Here is an 18669-nt window from a genome sequence, read left to right as displayed (position 1 = left end):
GGCCGGTGGCCCTTGTGCTGGGATCGCTGTGAGGTTGCATGGTCCTTATACCAAGGATCCCTACACTAGTGCGGGGGGAATCCAATAAGATTAAGATTTTTCATTTCACAGGAGGCGGGGCGGTCATTTTACTCTTCCTGTGTTTGGGTGCAAACTCCACACAACCTTTTTGTTCCCTTGAAAAAAGAAATTTCTAACACCGGTTGCAATCCTCCTCTAAAATTAGGGAGATTGAAGGTATCAAACTAAGACAAATAGATTGAAGATCTCGAATTGAGAAGAGTAGATTAAAGATATTGAATTGAGACGAGTTGGAGAGGGAGGAGACCAGCTTCTTGTTTTAGATCACCTCGTTGTTATCCTAAATCTAGAGGGTGGGGTATCTTCAACAGCCAAGTGCTCGAACTAAGAGTCTTCGATTTTAGTTCAATTTCTTTGCAGCATTTCCCTATATGAAAAATAGTAAACTGCATTCCATGTCCTAACAATTGAAGAGAAAGCCTTGTTTTCTGGTGTTTCTTCGTCCACAACAAAGCTCTCTTGTGCAAAAAAATGACACAGGAGGATGAAAGTTTTTGAGAATGATACACTGGTAAGTCATTTCCATTTTATTTTGAAAGAAGAAAGCTTTCCTCCACCATGGGTGAAGGAAAGGACACATGTCTAAGGTCATTATCACTTTGTTTCTACTGGATGAAGTCGAGAATACTTTTGTCGTCATAATAAGGCCTACCCCACTATAATGATTCACGATGAATGGATTCTCGTTCACCCGTGAGTGAAGGATAATAGGGTCCATTTTGAAAATTCTTTTATAGCCATCACTTAAAATAATTTTAGGAATATGACAAAAAGATCATGACATCATGGTATGGTACTTGAATTTCAATACCGGAAAAAAAAAAAGAATAAACTTGAGGTACCCCATGTTGACATAAGCCTTAAGGTATTTTACGTTTGATTTAGGGCTCATGTTCTCTGTGCAGCAGTGCGGCCTGCGCCCAAACACATGGGTCTGCCATTCAGGGGGGTAGGATGGTCATTGTTCTAAATGCTTTAAATAACGATTGCAAGGCGAAAGGTAGAAGAGAAAGAGGAAAAGGAAGAGCACAACAAAGATTTAATGTGGTTCGGCCTTCATAGAAGAACCTACGTCCACAGAGAAAACCCCATTTTTACTTAGTTACATGGGGAGGAGAAGAATCTCCTTTAAATAAAGAAGTGTACAACTTGGCTGCCAAGTGAGGATGACTGCTTTTAAGGAAATTACAACCACCGTATGAATGGGCTTGATTTCTTGCTAAATAAGACTGATTTGCTTCAATCTCTATCCCATTGATTTTGCCAACGTTTCTTGCTAAATAAGACTGATTTGCTTCAATCTCTATCCCATTGATTTCGCCAACACTCCCCCTCCAAGTTGGAGCGAAAATGTCAATTGAGGTCAACTTGGCTAACATCTTGTGAAACACACCCTTAGGAAGAGCCTTGGTAAACATGTCCGCTAACTGATCTTCACTTCGGATGTAGGGAGTCTCAATAGTCTTATCTTGGACCTTTTCACGGACAAAATGACAGTCCACCTCTATGTGTTTAGTCCGTTCATGAAAAACTGGATTCGCAGCTATATGAGTTGCCGCTTGATTATCACAAAACAACTTCATAGGTCTTGTAGAGTCTTTATGCAGAAGCTCACGAACAAGTAAACGAAGCCAAACAAGTTCACTTGTGGTGGCAGCCATGGCTCTATACTCAGCCTCGGCACTTGAGCGCGCAACAACACCCTGCTTCTTACTCTTCCAGGTAACCAGGTTGCCTCCTACGAATGTACAAAAAACCAGTTGTTGACCTTCTATCCTCAGGATTTCCGGCCCAATCTACATCTGTGTAACCAACAACCTCAGTATGCCCATTCTTCTTCATCCAGATACCACGCCCGGACAAAACTTAAGGTATCGCAATATATGGTCAACGAGCCCCATGTGGCCTTCAGGGGGAGAATGCATAAACGCTTACTTCTGACAAAGATAAGCAATATCCGGTCTAGTGATGGTTAGGTAGATTAACTTTCCTACCAACCGTGAAACGTCCACGATCGGTAATGGATTATTTTTTTCAATAAACTTGCTGTTATAATCCATTGGAGTATTAGCCGGCTTTGCCCCAAGCTTTCCAGTTTTCTTCAACAAATCCAAAACATATTTTCTTTGCGAGAGAAATAGCCCTTTGCTAGAACTTGCTATCTCAATTCCAAGGAAGTAACGCAATCTTCCCAGATCCTTGATGTCGAATTTCTCTCTCAAGTATTGCTTTCCAATTTCATAAAGATCATCACCAGTGATGACTATGTCATCGACATAGATTAGCACCACCACAACAGACTTTGAGCTTCTTTTAACAAATAATGAGGGATCAGACTCACTTTTCTTGAAATCAAAGGACAAGAGAGCAGAACTTAGCTTACCATACCAAGCCCGAGGTGACTGCTTGAGTCCATAAATAGCTTTATTTAGCTTACACACAATTCCAGGTTGTCCTTCTAAGGGATGTCCAGGAGGAAGGTCCATGTAAACCTCCTCTTCAAGATCCCCATGTAAAAAAGCATTTTTTACGTCCATCTGAAAGAGAGACCAACTTTGATTAACAGCAATAGACATAAGGACCCTAACGGTGTTCATTTTAGCAACCGGAGCGAATGTTTCTTTATAATCCACTCCATATGTTTGGGTGTACCCCTTTGCCACCAACCTGGCTTTGTGTCTCTCAATGGACCCATCACTCTTGTATTTGATCCTATACACCCATCGACAACCCACAGACCGTTTCCCATGTGGCAATGACACAATGTCCCAAGTATGATTTTTGTCAAGAGCTAGGAGCTCCTCATTCATGGCTTCTTTCCATACAAGTAACCCTTGTGCCTCAAAATAGGTAGCCGGTTCTGAGTGGTTGCTAATGGCAGTCAGAAAGGCAAGATAATCTGAAGAAATATTATCATAGCAAATATGCGCCTGTATAGGGTAAGCCACGGCTGCAGAGTGATATGTGGAAAAATCACGGAGTCTGGTAGAAGGTTGTGGAACACGAGTAGACCTGCGTACAGGAGCAGGTGGCATCGGCACTGGTGCATTGGCTTCACCAGTAGGCAATAGTGCATCATCATTCGGCAGAATTGTAGTGGTGTCAACACAGTTCTCACCACAGTTCTCACCAGTTGGAGGTGGCAGTTCTATGGAGTCACCACCATTCTTACTTTCATCAATACCACTAGTGAGAGGCAGAGGAGCAACTTCAACATCGAAATCACTATAATCATAATTGTTCTGAGTATTCTCCCCCTGAAGTTGTTCTCTGCGAGGGAAAAACAAGTGATTTTCATCAAAAATGACATCACGAGAAATATAAACCCGTTTTGTGGAAGGGTCATAACACTTATACCCCTTTTTCACAGAGGAATACCCCAAAAAAATGCATTTTTTTGCACGAGGTTCAAGCTTATTCCCCAGCTGGGAATGAACAAAGCAAATACTGCCAAAGACACGCAGGTGAGAAATATTCACAGGCCGACTAAGGAGAACCTCCATAGGTGATTTATATTTCAAGACTTTACTAGGAAGTCGATTAATTAAATAGCAGCTGGTGAGTACTGCATCAGACCAATATTGTTTAGGTAGAGTTGCATGAAACAGAAGGGATCGGGTCACCTCAAGTAGGTGAAGATTCTTCCTTTCGGTGACTCCATTTTGTTGTGGAGTGCCCACACAAGAAGTCTGGTGAACAATACCAAGACTCTTAAGAACTCTCTGAAAGGAGTTGGTGGTGTACTCAGTTCCATTGTCAGTGCGTAAAATTTTAACACTTCGCCCATACTGAGTACGAGTCATATTGTAGAAATCTTGAAAAATTTGCAACACTTCGATTTTAGAGGACAGTAAATACAGCCAGGTGACCCGAGTTTTATCATCTATAAACGTGACAAAATATTTAAATCCATCTCGTGAGTCAACAGGTGCACTCCCCCAAACGTCAGAATGAACAATATCAAATATTTCAAAAGAAACATGAGTACTAGTAGAAAATGGTAACCGATGCTGTTTTGAAAACCGACAAATGTCACAACCACTAGAATTAAGAGAAAAATCTGAATTCAAATAATGTAACACCCTATCAGATGGATGCCCCATTCGGAAATGCCAAAGCCGAGCCACTTCATCTTTGTTTTGACGAGCACTTAAGGCCTTGCTAGGAATGTCAATTACATATAGCCCGTCTTGAAAACGCCCTTCACCAATCTTCTTCCCTGTGAGCCTGTCCTGAAATGTGACCTTGTTGGAAGAAAAAATCACAGTGCAATTCAATTCTTTAGTCATTTTTCCAACAGATAACAAATTAGATGACAGAGATGGCACAAACAAAGTATGTGCGGACGTGGAGAACAAATTTAATGTCCCAAGTCCTTTGATCGGGACTTTTTCTCCATTAGCAACAGTGATGGAAGATTGGATCCCATCACATACATTTGACAGACAATCAGATGTGCAACACATATGGTTAGTAGCTCCTGAATCAATAATAAAACAATTCTGAGATGTAACAGAGAAGGCAGAGATGTTACCAGAAGTTTGAACCATGTTGCTAGACTCCAAGGTTGGAGGGTTTGATGTGCCACTTTGTTTCAACAGTTGTTGGAGCCGTGAAGAAAGTCGACTCGAGAGGATTGTAAATCGGGTGTAGGAGCTTGGGCAGCAACCATGGCATCGTGCCTTGTCCTTGTTGGTCCTTAAATGAGGATACAAACTCCAACAAGATCCTTGGTATGACCATCTTTATTACAGTGTTCACAAGTGATACTTAGAAACACGCCCTTTCCCTTTGCCTTTACCAGATACGGTTCGACCTCCACGCCGATTGTTGACTCAGTTGGCGGTGGTGGTATTCGCAGAGGTTTCAACAATTTCTCCCCTATCTTAGAATCGGGATTCATGGCTCTTTTTCGAGTTTCTTCACGCTGAATAGTAGCACAAACATTAATAAAAGATGGAAGCGGAGAACTCATGAGAATTTGCCTCCTCAAATCTTCATACTCAGTGTCGAAGACTCAGCTAACAATCGAAAAATTTTATCCTGCTCAAAGACGTTTAGTATATTCCTCAATGGTAGAAGTAGTGGGTCGATATTGTCGAAGTTCATCCCACTTTTTCTTTAAATTACCAAGATGTTCAGTGAAGGATTGACCCGAGGCCTGCTCAGTTTTACAAAGTTCTTGTTGTAGTTCAAAGACTCGAGAGGCATTGTCTTGATGCCCATACATATTTTTCAAAGATTTCCAAAGTTCACTAGATGTTTCAGAATAAGCGAAAATCTCATAAATCTGAGGTTCCATGGAATTAAATAGCCATGACATGACAAGATTGTCATTGGCTTGCCATTCAACAAGTTTATCATCATTAGAACTTGGGGCTTTAGTCTGACCATTAATATGGCCCAATTTTGAACGACCTCCAAGAGCGACGGAGACAGCTCGAGACCAAGGGAGGTAGTTTCGGCCATTAAGTAAAATAGAGGTAAGTCTATTATTCACTTCATGCGAACTAGACTTGCTACTATCAGCAGAACCAGTCATTGTAAATAACGGATGACAATAAATAAATCAGGAAAAAAAAACTTATCTGTGAATAAGAGCAGCAGCAGAAAATATCCAAAAAAAGGTCACAACGATTGCATTAACAAGCAGCTCAAGAGAAACGATCACGACTAATCGCATTAACAACACTCAAGAGAAACGATCACAAAGAACACAAGTAATTATCGGCAATGGCAACCAATCATATCATTCACGTCCCATGATCTTGATCCGCTCTGATACCATGTTCTAAATGCTTTAAATAACGATTGCAAGGCGAAAGGTAGAAGAGAAAGAGGAAAAGGAAGAGCACAACAAAGATTTAATGTGGTTCGGCCTTCATAGAAGAACCTACGTCCACAGAGAAAACCCCATTTTTACTTAGTTACATGGGGAGGAGAAGAATCTCCTTTAAATAAAGAAGTGTACAACTTGGCTGCCAAGTGAGGATGACTACTTTTAAGGAAATTACAACCACCGTATGAATGGGCTTGATTTCTTGCTAAATAAGACTGATTTGCTTCAATCTCTATCCCATTGATTTTGCCAACGTTTCTTGCTAAATAAGACTGATTTGCTTCAATCTCTATCCCATTGATTTCGCCAACAGATGGTCATTTCGCCCACCCCCATGTGTCTAGGCGCAGCCTGCACCCCCAGCACAGAGAACATTTGGCTTATCATTTATTATGTCTGGGGTATCTTTTTTCATGTTGACAATGAGATTAACCTCAAATCACCTTCCACGAATGGGCTACAAAATGTTACTTGATTTTAATAGCAGCCAATCCTTGGAGAACAACTCTCTTGGATGATATTTTTTGATAAGGACTCATAAGTATAGATATGTTCTTATGCATATCTTGCAATCAAATAACTATTTAATTTTGATTTTGAATACTTCAATCTCTTTCGTGATTATATTTTATGAATCCTTTATTTATTTATGTATACCAATTGTAATGAAGTGAGCATCTTCTCTACCTTTTCAAAACACTTTAAAATTGACATGCAATGGATGCGTTAGTAAATAATGGGAGAAAAAATCTTAACTATTAAGAGTAGATGCAAACTTATGGAATATGTCAAATTTCATCAAAAAAATTAACAAATAAACTTTGGAAATATCATGTTAAACATTAATCTCATTGAGTAGGTTCAACATAGTAGAGTTGTGGTGTGTTTTAGGTATGGAGGGAGTTTGGAATGGTTGTGGTAGACGCTTGTTGCTCCCAATAGATGTTGGTACACGACGATTTCATCTGGCAATTCATCTTCTTCATATTTGCTACATTTTTGTTATTGTATGGTTTAGTCCATTATTCTGTAAAATTTGCAATTGATGGAGACGTTCAACTAAAATCAAACCATTTTAAACCCTTGGGCTGTTAAAGTCATTCAACTCAACTCGAACAAATAGAACCTATAAGTTTGATGAAAAAGAAATTGTAAATTACTATTTTACCCTTTTAATGTACCAGATTTTTTTTTTCCAATGAGGGTAAAATCCTGTCATTTCATATGTCAACTTAAAAAACATGCAAGACAATGACAGCTCTTAATAATTACATAATGATAAAAATCTCTTTTTACTCTTGAGTTAAAGAACATTTGAAATAAGACAAGGGATAATAAAACAGACAATAATCTTATCATTAATTGGCTGATGATCTAGTTAGTATTTGACAAGGCTAGCCCAAGAATCAAACTAACCAATATTTCTTAACCTTTTAAAGATATAAATCAAACTTGAAGATCAAGAAATGTTAAAGTTCAAAACCTCTATAGGAATTGCATGCTTTTATCCATTATATTAAAAAACTTCCATGACAATGATTTTTTTTTGTAAAAAGAAGATTCATTGAAGGATAGAATGAGTATGGCCTAAAGCTTCAGATTCACGAAGATCATGAAACCATGGAGTGAAATTTGGCCAAAACGTCACACACATAATAGACAGGACTTTCCTGGCCTGGGCATCTGAAACATCATTTATAACCCGTGGAATACATTGAAAAAAGAAGAGGATAGTCTCATAATATCTAAAAATACAACATAAATTTCATAGGGTGGAATTCGGTTCTGATCATATATATAACTGATCACAGCTTCTACAAGAGCACTTCGAATTGCAATAGCTTCACTTTTGAATCACCGGTCTAAAGTGAAGAGGAGACGAGATCGCCTTCACTTGATAGGCCCTGTGATCTCTGAAAATGAAACCTACACCACATTTCAAGTTCTATTTTCTAGCATTGCATCACAATAATTTTATGGTAACCAATCGGAGGAGCTGCCCAATTGAGAACAACAATAGGTGCATTAGGCACAGAAGATACTCGAGCACTAGAAGATGCAGATGTTGATGTATAGCCACCAATAGATGCAACATGGAACTCAAGAAAGGCTCGCTCAGCCACTGTGATTACCTCTTGCAGGGTCCAATTTTAGTGTTGAATACATAATCGTTCCTCGCTCTCCAAAGATACCAACACAAGAAACAAGCACGAGATAGAGATTCATGTGCGGATTTCTTGTTTTGGTGATATAATAAGTCACAACTATTTAACCAATCTGAGAACTTGGGCATGATTTGTTGGAGGGCTATAAGTTAAAGTACTACCAAACCAAACCACATTGACAAAATGGACACTCAAGGAGCAAGTGATCTAGAGTCTCTCTGTTTGCACCACAATGGCGACATGATGGATCAATAGGTACTTGTTGTGCGAGGAGTCTGTCACTAGTAGCAACGCCTTTGGCACTTACTCTCCAAAAAAACTAGGAAATTATTTAGATATCTTAATCAAATGCTAAACTAGTAGCAAAAACTAAATCATTTCTTGTTTAGTACTTTAGTTAGTACCTATCCCAAAATTACAAGTATTTTAGCAATAACCATCAGAACAAGCTGATAAACTCATACATTGGTGAATGGAATAAGTATCAGTTTTTTAGCCCATAATGCTACTCCTCTCCTAAAGCAATATTAGATGTCAGCACTCAACCACCAAGTAATGTCATAGGGTGAAAACCACGAGTTGAGATCAGCTCTCCTTATGTGGAATATAACGACTCTTTACGTACAGTTTCATGACAACATTCCACTAATGCCCTTCAATTTGTGGCTTATCAGGGATAAACAACAACTTCATCATGATGTGCGCTCTCTATCTTTATATAGTGATGCACTGTTATTTTAAAATATTTTCCATTACCTTGGGTATAGCCAATTTATAGGTATAAACAATATTTAATATTATCATAATCCAAAGTTTACTGAACGCACTGGCTTCAAATATCAAAATTTTGGAACTTTTAATAATTCTTAGCCAATATCTGCTAGATTAAGTGCCTGGTACCATCCTCTTTTATGGATTAGCCAACTCTCTTCTTTGTCATTCTTCAATTGGATTAAAAATTTTAATAAGTTAAAATCGGCATGAGATTAATCTCCATTGATTATAACTTGAATCATCCTGCTATCAATCAAGAGTTAGTCGGGGATCAGCCACTGTAAGAAATCACATACACAATTTATCGGAGGCATATTAATAACCTTTCTCTTCATTTATTTGATTTTAAATTAAAATTAGGGAAGCAGATTGCCACGATGCCAATGTGCAAATTCTTGTGCATGCCCTCTCACATACCAGTGTGGACCCTACACAGACACACACACACACTCTCTCTCTCTCTCTCTCTCTTTCATCATTAACCTCCCTCCCCTCTTAGACAATCATGGACAATTTCCTTCATTGGTGGGAAACTACACTTTGATGCCGTAATGATCCCTCTCCCTTAAAATTGAACTAAAATTGTTGGTTAGTATAAACAAAAATCAATTCATTTTAAATGTAAATTAAGGAGTCTTCACACTGATCCATACCCATATATGAATTGTCTCTTCAAGTGTAAGATGAGGGAACCATGCGCTCTGATACCACATTGGAGGGTCCAATCCAATACCTTAAGGCATTAGATGGAAAGATCTCCTAAAATATATGAAGGCAATGGCCTAAACAAACCAATGTGGGAATATAACCCTATAAGACTATAACTCCCAACACTCTCCTTTATGTGTAAGCAAAATGAAACGTTGCCGTAGGTGAAAAGATAACCCAAGGGAAAGAGCAAAGGAACCATGGGATCTGATACCATGTAGGAGGATCCAACCAAAACCTAAATCAGTAGGTGGAGATGACTCCTCAAGTATATGAATGCACCAAGAACCTAAACAAACCATTATGAAAGTATAATTCTATAACCCAACATTTCTGTTATTCGATTCATGGCCTTAAACATTGCCATGGCAATTGGCACAACATTTAAAGCTTATGCTTTGTTTAGTAGACATAAAACAAAACATCAACAAGAGCAAACTTTATCGTAGTTAATCTGTCACTTCCATCGATACCAAGGGTTAATCCTAGGACATAATCTATTGATTCGCGAATACTGATGTCTTATTAGAATATACAACGAGGATAATAATATAAATTAGAGCCCCTGAAACATGGCTGTCCTCCCTTGTCAAGAATGTTGTGTGGACAAAACTAATGGCAAAAACTCGATCCTGACTTTACATCCAATACCAAATAACTACAAAACATCGTCATCCATTGAGAAGGACAAGATGCCATGGCCAAAGAGAAAAAGGAAAATGGAGAAAGAGGACAAGTGATTCTGAAACCTCAACAAAGTTTATTGGAGAAGGAGACAAGCTTATTTACCCAATGAAAGATGGCAACCTATAAGGACTCCACTTGTTCTCTTGCATCTTGTGGCAACGTGTCAAGCCAATACTCTCCTGCCACATGGCAAGCTGTACAGATTTAAAATTGGAAAGAACTTTATCAGCTACATTACAGGGGGAAGTGCATTGAACACATGGATTCCATGGTGTCTTGAGTTAAACAAAATAGCTACTTTAGTATTTCTATGGTATATGTTTCTTCTCTTCCACTTCTTAATTCCCTTTACATCTTCTTCTTAATCTCTCTAGCATTCTTCAGAAGACACCAAAGGTTTACTTAAGTATGATCTCTCACATTGTCATGTAACTTCCCATATGATGTTATTATTTGCCAAACTTAATTACAACATCAAGCAAAATGATGAGTACAAGAGTACAGAAGTAAAAGTAAGAAACAGTAATGCATATGAACCCACATAGGTTCCTTAATCTACAGCAACAACAAAACCAAAAGTAATGTTTCTTCTCTACCCATATACGGTTACTACATCACATATGGGACAGAATAGTTCATCCTCAAGGGATCAACAACCAGATCAGTTTGGATGCAACCCATCCTCATAATGCACAAACAAAATCACCACTTGTTTCAATCTCATCTATGTCTGTATCTGCATCAATGTCATCAAGATCCATACTGCCCCCAATAAAATGGCCACCAATTTTGAATCCCTGATCAGTAGGTTTCCTTGCTTCTTGTATTATAGACAGTACCTCTTCAATGCTTTGGGATGTATCCTTTATATCATTATTCAGAAAGCTTCCTTCTTCTCTTTCCATGAGTTCTATTGGCAAGTTCTTCAAGAACCATGGATGGTTTTTAATTTCTGGAATGGTTATTCTCTAAAGAGAAACCAATGGAGGCCAATCAGGAAAAGCCAATAAACATAACTCGAAAGATTGCAACAGTGATGACATACTTTGGCATAAAAAAATTACCTTTTCAGGGTTAGCCACAAAAATTCGAGAAAGGAGATGCTTACAATCCATGGATACTCGAACATAATCTGGAATTGAGTAGTGGACATTAAGTATCCGCTACCATAAGCCATACATCTGCAATTAGAACTCATAACAGAGCTAACAAACTGCCAGATAACTTAAAAATTGTGCATCACTCACCCCAATTGTCTTTCGGAAGTTCCTTGGATCATCAGGATCTTCAAAGGGGTAAGCTCCAACCAACATTACATATAAAGTGACTCCACAAGACCAAACATCTGCAATCTATAGTTCCGAAGGACAGCGTGTTAAGAATTGGTTTTAAGGACCAAACCAAGTTACAAAATGAACTATAAAGAAGATAAACAATATCACCTTGCCATCATATTCCTTTCTAGATAATACCTCCGGTGCAATATAGGCTGGTGTTCCTACAGTAGATTTTGGTTGAGAATGCAAGACAGATGACTGCAAAACAAGGCAGAACGATAAGTGATCAAAGAATCAAAATGAATTCAGTTCTATCTATAGAAACAGTAATAATAACCTTGGAATACCCAAAGTCACATATTTTTAGTCGTGGTGCAGAGCTCCCATCTAAGAGTGTGTTTTCCAACTTAAGATCTCTGTGGCAGATTTGCTGCATCCAATGATCAAATTAAAACGATCCAACCTGAGTTATCACAGCTTTTAAGGAGAATTATTATCTATTTCAACATGTTTGATAGACAATACCATAGAGTGGCAGTAACTGACTCCTGATATCAATTGCTGAAAGAAGAACCTTGCCTGAATTCAAACAAAAAGAGAGAGCAAAAGAAAGTCAATTTAACACCTTATATTGACATATATCAATGGAGAATTGGGTATTTTTTAGCTTTTAGGAGGAATCAGGTGTCTTGTACAAATTAGAAATTGGTATAATCCCATGGACTATAGCCTTTTCTAAATAAGATAAGATTCTCATCATGATTCATAACCTTCAGTAATTTATTTTACCTCGTCCTCACTGAATCTACCAGCATTGCAGATCCTTTCAAAGAGTTCCCCACCAGAAGCATATTCCATGACTATGGCTAGATGAGTAGGAGTCAGCACAACCTGCAAGGATTGGTGCATCTATTCAAGAGTAATAAAGAGCACTCCTACACATAGTTAAGCATTTAAATACATGTGAACCTTTTGGAGATAATAAGCGACATGTTTTGAGATCTTGCCATACAATTCAGCAAAGATAGTAGATGAACCACATAAAAACAAGCAGATTTGGAACAGTACTTTCTTCAAATAGATGAACCACAATAAAAGAATCAGAATAGGAGCAGTGTATCTTCAAAGAGGTAATTGATTGGGAGTCCGACATAGAAAAATTGTGTCCTTGAAAACAGAAATTCCTTTTCCTTATCAACAGCTAAGGCCTTCTTGAAGGCCAGATGAAAGGGAATATCTATCTCAAGAGTGAGCAAAGTTCAGTACAGACTGGAAGAGACGAATAGGAAGAAGAAACAGAGAATGAAATGGAAGCAATTACAGGATTGAGTTCTCTGCTCCTCCCATTGGGTTTTAGTTTCAATCAAACAAATACAGAACCATGAGTAACAAAAGTAGATAAAAATACCCACCTCCTTGAATCTAACTATATTGGGGTGCGTCAAGGATCTATGGTTCATAATCTCCCTTCGCACATTTTCATCAATCTATGCCACAAAGAGGTAGCCAGTGAATTAGTAGAAAAAACAAAAAACCTATAGACAGAGCTCAAAAGAAAAAGAAATGAAATAGCAAATAGAAGCCATAAACAAATAGGCTAAAAATCAAATCATAAACCAAGAACCCAATTGACAGATAGAATAAGAAACAAACCTTCTGCCCTCTCTCAATATACTTCACAGCATAGAGTTCCTTAGTCCACTTATCTACAACAAGTTTGGCAACCCCAAAGTTCCCAGACCCAATATCTTTCAGTATCTCATAGCGCTCCATAACTTCAAAACAGAAAACATGAAACAGTGCTCTTCTGTTCTCTTCTCTGCAGCTTATATGGGACAAAGATGAATTCGCAAAAGGAAGGAAAGAAGGAAAGCTGAAGACCCAATTCGATTCTGGGCTCTGGCAGAATTTTAGAATGAAATCAAATTGTAAATCACTGCAAACAAGCAACGAAATCAGAGAGTTCCACAGCAGTAAAATACTTAAAAATTTGAAGGAGAAGGACTAGATAGGAGGGGGGGGGGGAAGAGAGATGACAGGTGGCAGACGAGAAGTGGGCTAGAAATCTGAGCTCACTGGACGCACAAAACCAAGTTGCTTGCGAGGGGCCATTATTGGTTCATGAGGAACTGTCATTTTTGGTTCGGTGTGGATGTGCGAAAGCTACAGAAAATTCTTCCATTCGAGGTGAGCAGGGGATGAAAGCGGCCCAAGAACCGAACTACGTGGACGGTCCGTGCGGGCATGGTCGGCCCTAGAAAAGCTTTCCTTTTTCCTTTTTTTTTTCTTCCCCCTCTCTCTTTCTCTCTCTGTAAAGCAGTGTCACTAAGCCACGTAACTACACTTTGTCAGGAGAAGTACAGGCCATGTATTAGTCTGTATAGAATCACATTTACTTTTACAGATTCAGTGGAATGTACCAGTGTACCTACCCACGTGCCCATTCCAAGAGCCATTGGATTGGAATCTCTTACTTTTCAGTTGATGAAACAAAACTAAGTCCCTATAGCCAATATTAGTGGGGCTCTGTTTCTATCATAGAAAAACAAATAATAGGGGAATATTCTCTATGGGGGAGTGAAGGGTTTCGTACGATGGCATCTCAGGGGTGGGGTGGTCATTTTGCCTTCCACTGTGTCTGAGCGTGGCCCCTGAGTCCCACAGAGAACTTTTCTCCAAAATAATAATAACAATAGTAATAAAAGATTCCTTTGTTGGATAGATCATGCGTATACTATTTGGAAACATGGGAGTGAGAGAAAACAAAAAGGGAGGGTAGTTCTGGTCATTCTTCGGTAACTCTTAAATGATTGGTAGATCAAAAAAACTCTTCTCCAATAATGGGAAAATGTTCTTTGAGCGGTGGTACCTAATACTTTTTCTCTATCTCTTTACTATTCACATGAAATGACCTTAATATCCTCTTATGTATGAATCTGTTCAATTGCATCACATTGTTACACTCCTCTATGTTGCTTGGACTTTTTTATTGTGAGGTGTTGGACCCCTAATGACCTAATGTTTTAATTCCATCACTATTCTTACAACCTTTTAATTATGGGCCATACATGAAATGTACGAGTTGCCCCCTCATATTACTAGCAATAACATGCATTACCAAGTGAAGTCTCTAGAAATCTAGGATGCATTGCAGTTAGAGTTAGACGCGTGCCCAACAATCATAGGGTGCACACCAAATCTAAAATAATGAGCTAATGTGTCACTGTAGCAAACATGTGAGGTGTTGACCTCCCATACCTCCTCTACAGTGGACAAACACAAATGGTCCTATGCTTATCATCAAAATTTCATCTACTATTTCCTTTGGGAACCCCAATGATTGAGTGAGATGCACATTTTATGTTCAATCATACAAGATTGATTAATGGGAGAGGGATAGGCATACCCCCAGTGTGGCCAATGGCCACTGGGGCATGAGACGAGGCATCATACAGGAGGGGTATGAGATAGTTTCATAGAAGGAAAGAGAGAGACACAACGGGCATTAACTTGCAGTATGTAGATGGTGGCCACGGTGTGCTCAGCTTTTTTTCCTTAATTTATTCAGTCATCACAATTTTAAAACTTTCTTTGTTACTAAGGATGCTATTGGTATGATTTCTTTGAATGCATTCCAAGAATGCACACCAAACGCTGCATATGAATCTTGAATTTATTTTTAAACCTACTAAAATTATATACACTTCCAGCTTTATTTAAAATCCGAATTAGGCTCAGCCGCTTAGGTCTAGCCCGAAGTCCAGTGAATTGGGCTTGAGTTGAGACCATTCAAGTCCAATGTCGGGCTGGGCCAAGTCTAGTCAAAGGTTGAGGTACCCCGGGCTGGGCCTGGGTGTTCAAGGAACCGGTCTCAACCTGGCCCAGCTTTATTTAGAGATTTCGATTATTTTCTTTCGAAGGGATTAAATAGGAACAAGAGGTGATCGATCCATCGAAAAAGACCTTAACCTTCCTCATTTGTTCGGAATAAAAAAAAGGATCCGAACAAAATAGATGACATGAATGAAATCCCAAGTGAATGGAAACAAAAGATAAATTCCACTTTCACTTTAAAGAGATTATCCTATAAAAATAACCAAACATTTCACATGCCTCATAAAGAGATCCTCAATAATGATAAAGGAATAGCTTTGGACTCACATCATCATCGTCATCTGTAGATATTATGAGCTCAACCAAGATGATAATGGAAAATGGATTCCCTATCATGATCTGTTTCAGCCTGTGATTGTTTTGATTCGGAGTATTTCTTGGATAGATCTCTCGTGGGACACTCCAAGTTGATTAGGCATTGTTTGGAGTTATGCCCTTTTATTTTTCTTCTGTGAACTTTTTCTTATCTAAGCAATAATGGAATCCGAATTTGCTACTTTCGTATCCTCAAATGATCAAGACATCCACAAGGGAAAGTCTAATTTAGGTTCGAATCCTGTTTGGTTTATTTTGGTTTCTTCTTATCAATCTGTTATCGGTTTGATATCAAGCTTGGTCTGGTTCAGTTTTGTTTACTATGTATATATTTTAGAACTTAGAGGAAAACACCTCTTTTTTTTTGGGGGAGGGGGGGTTTAGTCCGGTTTTTACTGGTGTCATAATTCTTCTACCAAAACCGGTCGTGATAGAGAATCGGTTTGGTCAATTTGACAGGTTCAGTTTAGGTTTTAACACCCCTAAATCTAGTAAAATGTTTCTAGGCCTAGAACGCATTCTGAAACCCGATTTCCCCCCTATTTTTTTGCTTCAAAATGCCTTCTAGACCAAAAATAGATTCTAAATGTAACAATGTAACATACCATGGCGACATGGAATGGAACAGTAAATTGATGGCTTCCCCAACTTGTTGGAGTATGACAACCACAGCACATCTAGTCCTAAACAGGGATGTGGATCATCATAGAAGTCAGGAAGAAGACAAGTGGAGGTGAAATCACCGGAGAACCAATGATTGCAACGCGACTCTGACCTTCACATAGCCGACTAATGCGTCGTTCCAACTCCAAGAAATTGTTTTGAAGTGAACATTCGTTTAAGATCTCCTTTGATTTGTTAGTTCCAGTTTGTTACTCTCCCCCTCCATAGTTGCCATCGGGGAACCTTTGTAATAGCAATAGAAAACAACACATTGAGAGAGAGTCAATGCTGGCTGGCAACCAGATGTGCCAGCCCTCCTTCATCCCGGCTTAGGACTACCAGCACATAAACACGGGCAAAGTTCCAAAACGGATCAATTTGTTAGTGCACCAACTGTAACTGCTGTTGCTCACATTCCTTTCTGAATCTACTGAATAGTTGGAATTTAAAGTTGAAATCCAGGTTAGATTAGGATATATGAATATATACATCTAAAGTTTTACAAGACTTTTTAAGCTGGAAAGTTACCATTTTCCCCTCATTAAAGCTCAAACCCAGGGAACTTGGAGTTCTCTGGTGAGACCATATCAAACCAAAGGCAAGCTGTTCCAGCAAGCCCTTCCAAAAAGGGAATAGGCATTGTCAGCTCCACAGACATGACTGGCTGTTACGAGTTTCCTTGCATTGTAGTGCAAGAAACTCTCAAATGCCTTGGCTCTCTCTTCGTAAATGCTCTCCTGTTAAACGATAGAGTGAGAGGAATGCATATGCATTCCCACTCACTCCATCTGCCAGCCCAACCTTTCTCACCAACCCACTCTTCCACACCACTTCACCTGCTTCTATCGCTGCATCACGAAACTCTGTGTCATTGGAGAACGCCTACAGAATTAAACAAGAGAACAGAGTGTTGGTCATTAATTTGTGCAATCAGAATAAAACATTCTACTAAAACAACTCATTCTCAAATTTTAAACAAACATCATCAACTATCAAATTCATAGTTGTCAAGGCATTGCCTAGGCATCCAAGTGGCTTAAGCCCCTAGGCGGGCATCTTATTGGTGTCGCATTGCATCAGGCCCCTACAATCGCCTTAGGTCACCTAGACCCGTGGCAACTAAGATCAAATTGCATTTGTCTTGAGCACATCAACTCCCTCCAATTCCCATCAACTTTTGATGTTTGTTTATTTTGTAGTATAAAAGTATTATTAATAAGGGAGAAAGAATGATGCTCGGTCGCATTGTCTCTGTACCAAACACAGTCCCCCTAAAATGACCGTCTCACCCTTTGCAAAATGAAAAATCTTACATGATCGATGCCCTTGCGTATCCCCTAGTTGATCCCCGCACTGGTACAAGGGCACACGACGGAGCAGCGTTCTTTTTCCCTTTCAATAATAAATGAAATTGGTACATCAGGATTGATTGATTGATTGATTTGAGTAATTGGACCATGATCTTGATCTCAAGTGGATTTAACTTCTTCAATTTCTCCGCAGGAATCACTACATTTGGAAAACTGGAAAGCACAACTGAATAGTTGGAAATTGTCTTCAACATCATCATCAACCTAACAAGTGGGTGTGATGTACTTGACGCCAACCATGACTGCAAACTTGGAAACCTGCAAGAACATCAAAACACTAAAGGAAAGAGGGTGGGTGCTTAACATAGTTGCTTAATTCACTCCTGGCCATGGAAGTTGATCTTCCCTCATACTTATTTACTCATTGGTTTAGGCATGTTCTTGAGATGGGACACAGGCTAGGTTTTCTTGCATGCAATGACATCATCTATAAAAAAGAAGCAATTCAAAGAAACTATTGAAGTGGTTATTCCCTGGTTTTTGATAGACAGGGAAGGAGGGAACACAAGGAAAGGAGCCTTTTTTTATGGATATTGAAGTGATCATAAAAATCATTACACAAGGAACCTTTTTGCCTTAATTCATCCAACATTATAATTAGATCTGTCTAGATAATTACTCAAGTGGTTGGGAATGTTGTCTTTGGTTGAGGAGTTGGGCTAAGATGGGCTTTAAGATGGGCCAAAGCCCATCTTGGGCATAATATTGAACAATCTATACTTTGGTTCCTCAATCCTGGCCAAAAGAAAATCTTGAAATTTGCTAAAATGCAAAACTGGCCTTTTAGTTATTTGAATGAAACTTACTTCCTTAGTTTCAGACCCATAGTGGTTTAATTTTGTAGAAAACAAGAGAATGAAGAATTGGGTCCTGATGGTCACAGGCAAGTGATTTAC

At 38.9% G+C, this 18669-nt stretch overlaps 1 protein-coding gene across 1 annotated transcript; it reads right to left on the bottom strand.

The window, feature by feature from the left end:
* Positions 1–10877: 10877 nt before the first annotated feature.
* LOC122641023 (serine/threonine-protein kinase SAPK2-like) lies at positions 10878–13518 on the bottom strand. Its single transcript, XM_043834338.1, has 9 exons — positions 13185–13518; positions 12944–13018; positions 12321–12422; positions 12057–12110; positions 11869–11961; positions 11697–11789; positions 11502–11606; positions 11319–11417; positions 10878–11222 (listed from the first exon to the last, which is right to left on the bottom strand). Exons 1-9 carry the CDS (start codon positions 13302–13304, stop codon positions 10938–10940), a joined length of 1026 nt encoding a protein of 341 aa, XP_043690273.1. The 5' UTR covers positions 13305–13518; the 3' UTR covers positions 10878–10937.
* Positions 13519–18669: the final 5151 nt, after the last annotated feature.

The sequence above is a fragment of the Telopea speciosissima genome, chromosome 9 (genome assembly GCF_018873765.1).
Source record: "Telopea speciosissima isolate NSW1024214 ecotype Mountain lineage chromosome 9, Tspe_v1, whole genome shotgun sequence".
Lineage (NCBI taxonomy): Eukaryota > Viridiplantae > Streptophyta > Magnoliopsida > Proteales > Proteaceae > Telopea > Telopea speciosissima.
Note: the sequence above shows the minus strand (reverse complement) of the source record. Positions and strands in the feature narration are given on the sequence as shown.

Coding starts and splice junctions, on each gene's coding strand:
- LOC122641023 (XM_043834338.1), bottom strand. CDS start 13,304: ATGGAGCGCTATGAGATACTGAAAGATATTGGGTCTGGGAACTTTGGG. Junction 12,423..12,943: donor ATATAGTTAGATTCAAGGAG/GTGGGTATTTTT, acceptor CAATCCTTGCAG/GTTGTGCTGACTCCTACTCA. Junction 11,962..12,056: donor TCAGTTACTGCCACTCTATG/GTATTGTCTATC, acceptor CATTGGATGCAG/CAAATCTGCCACAGAGATCT.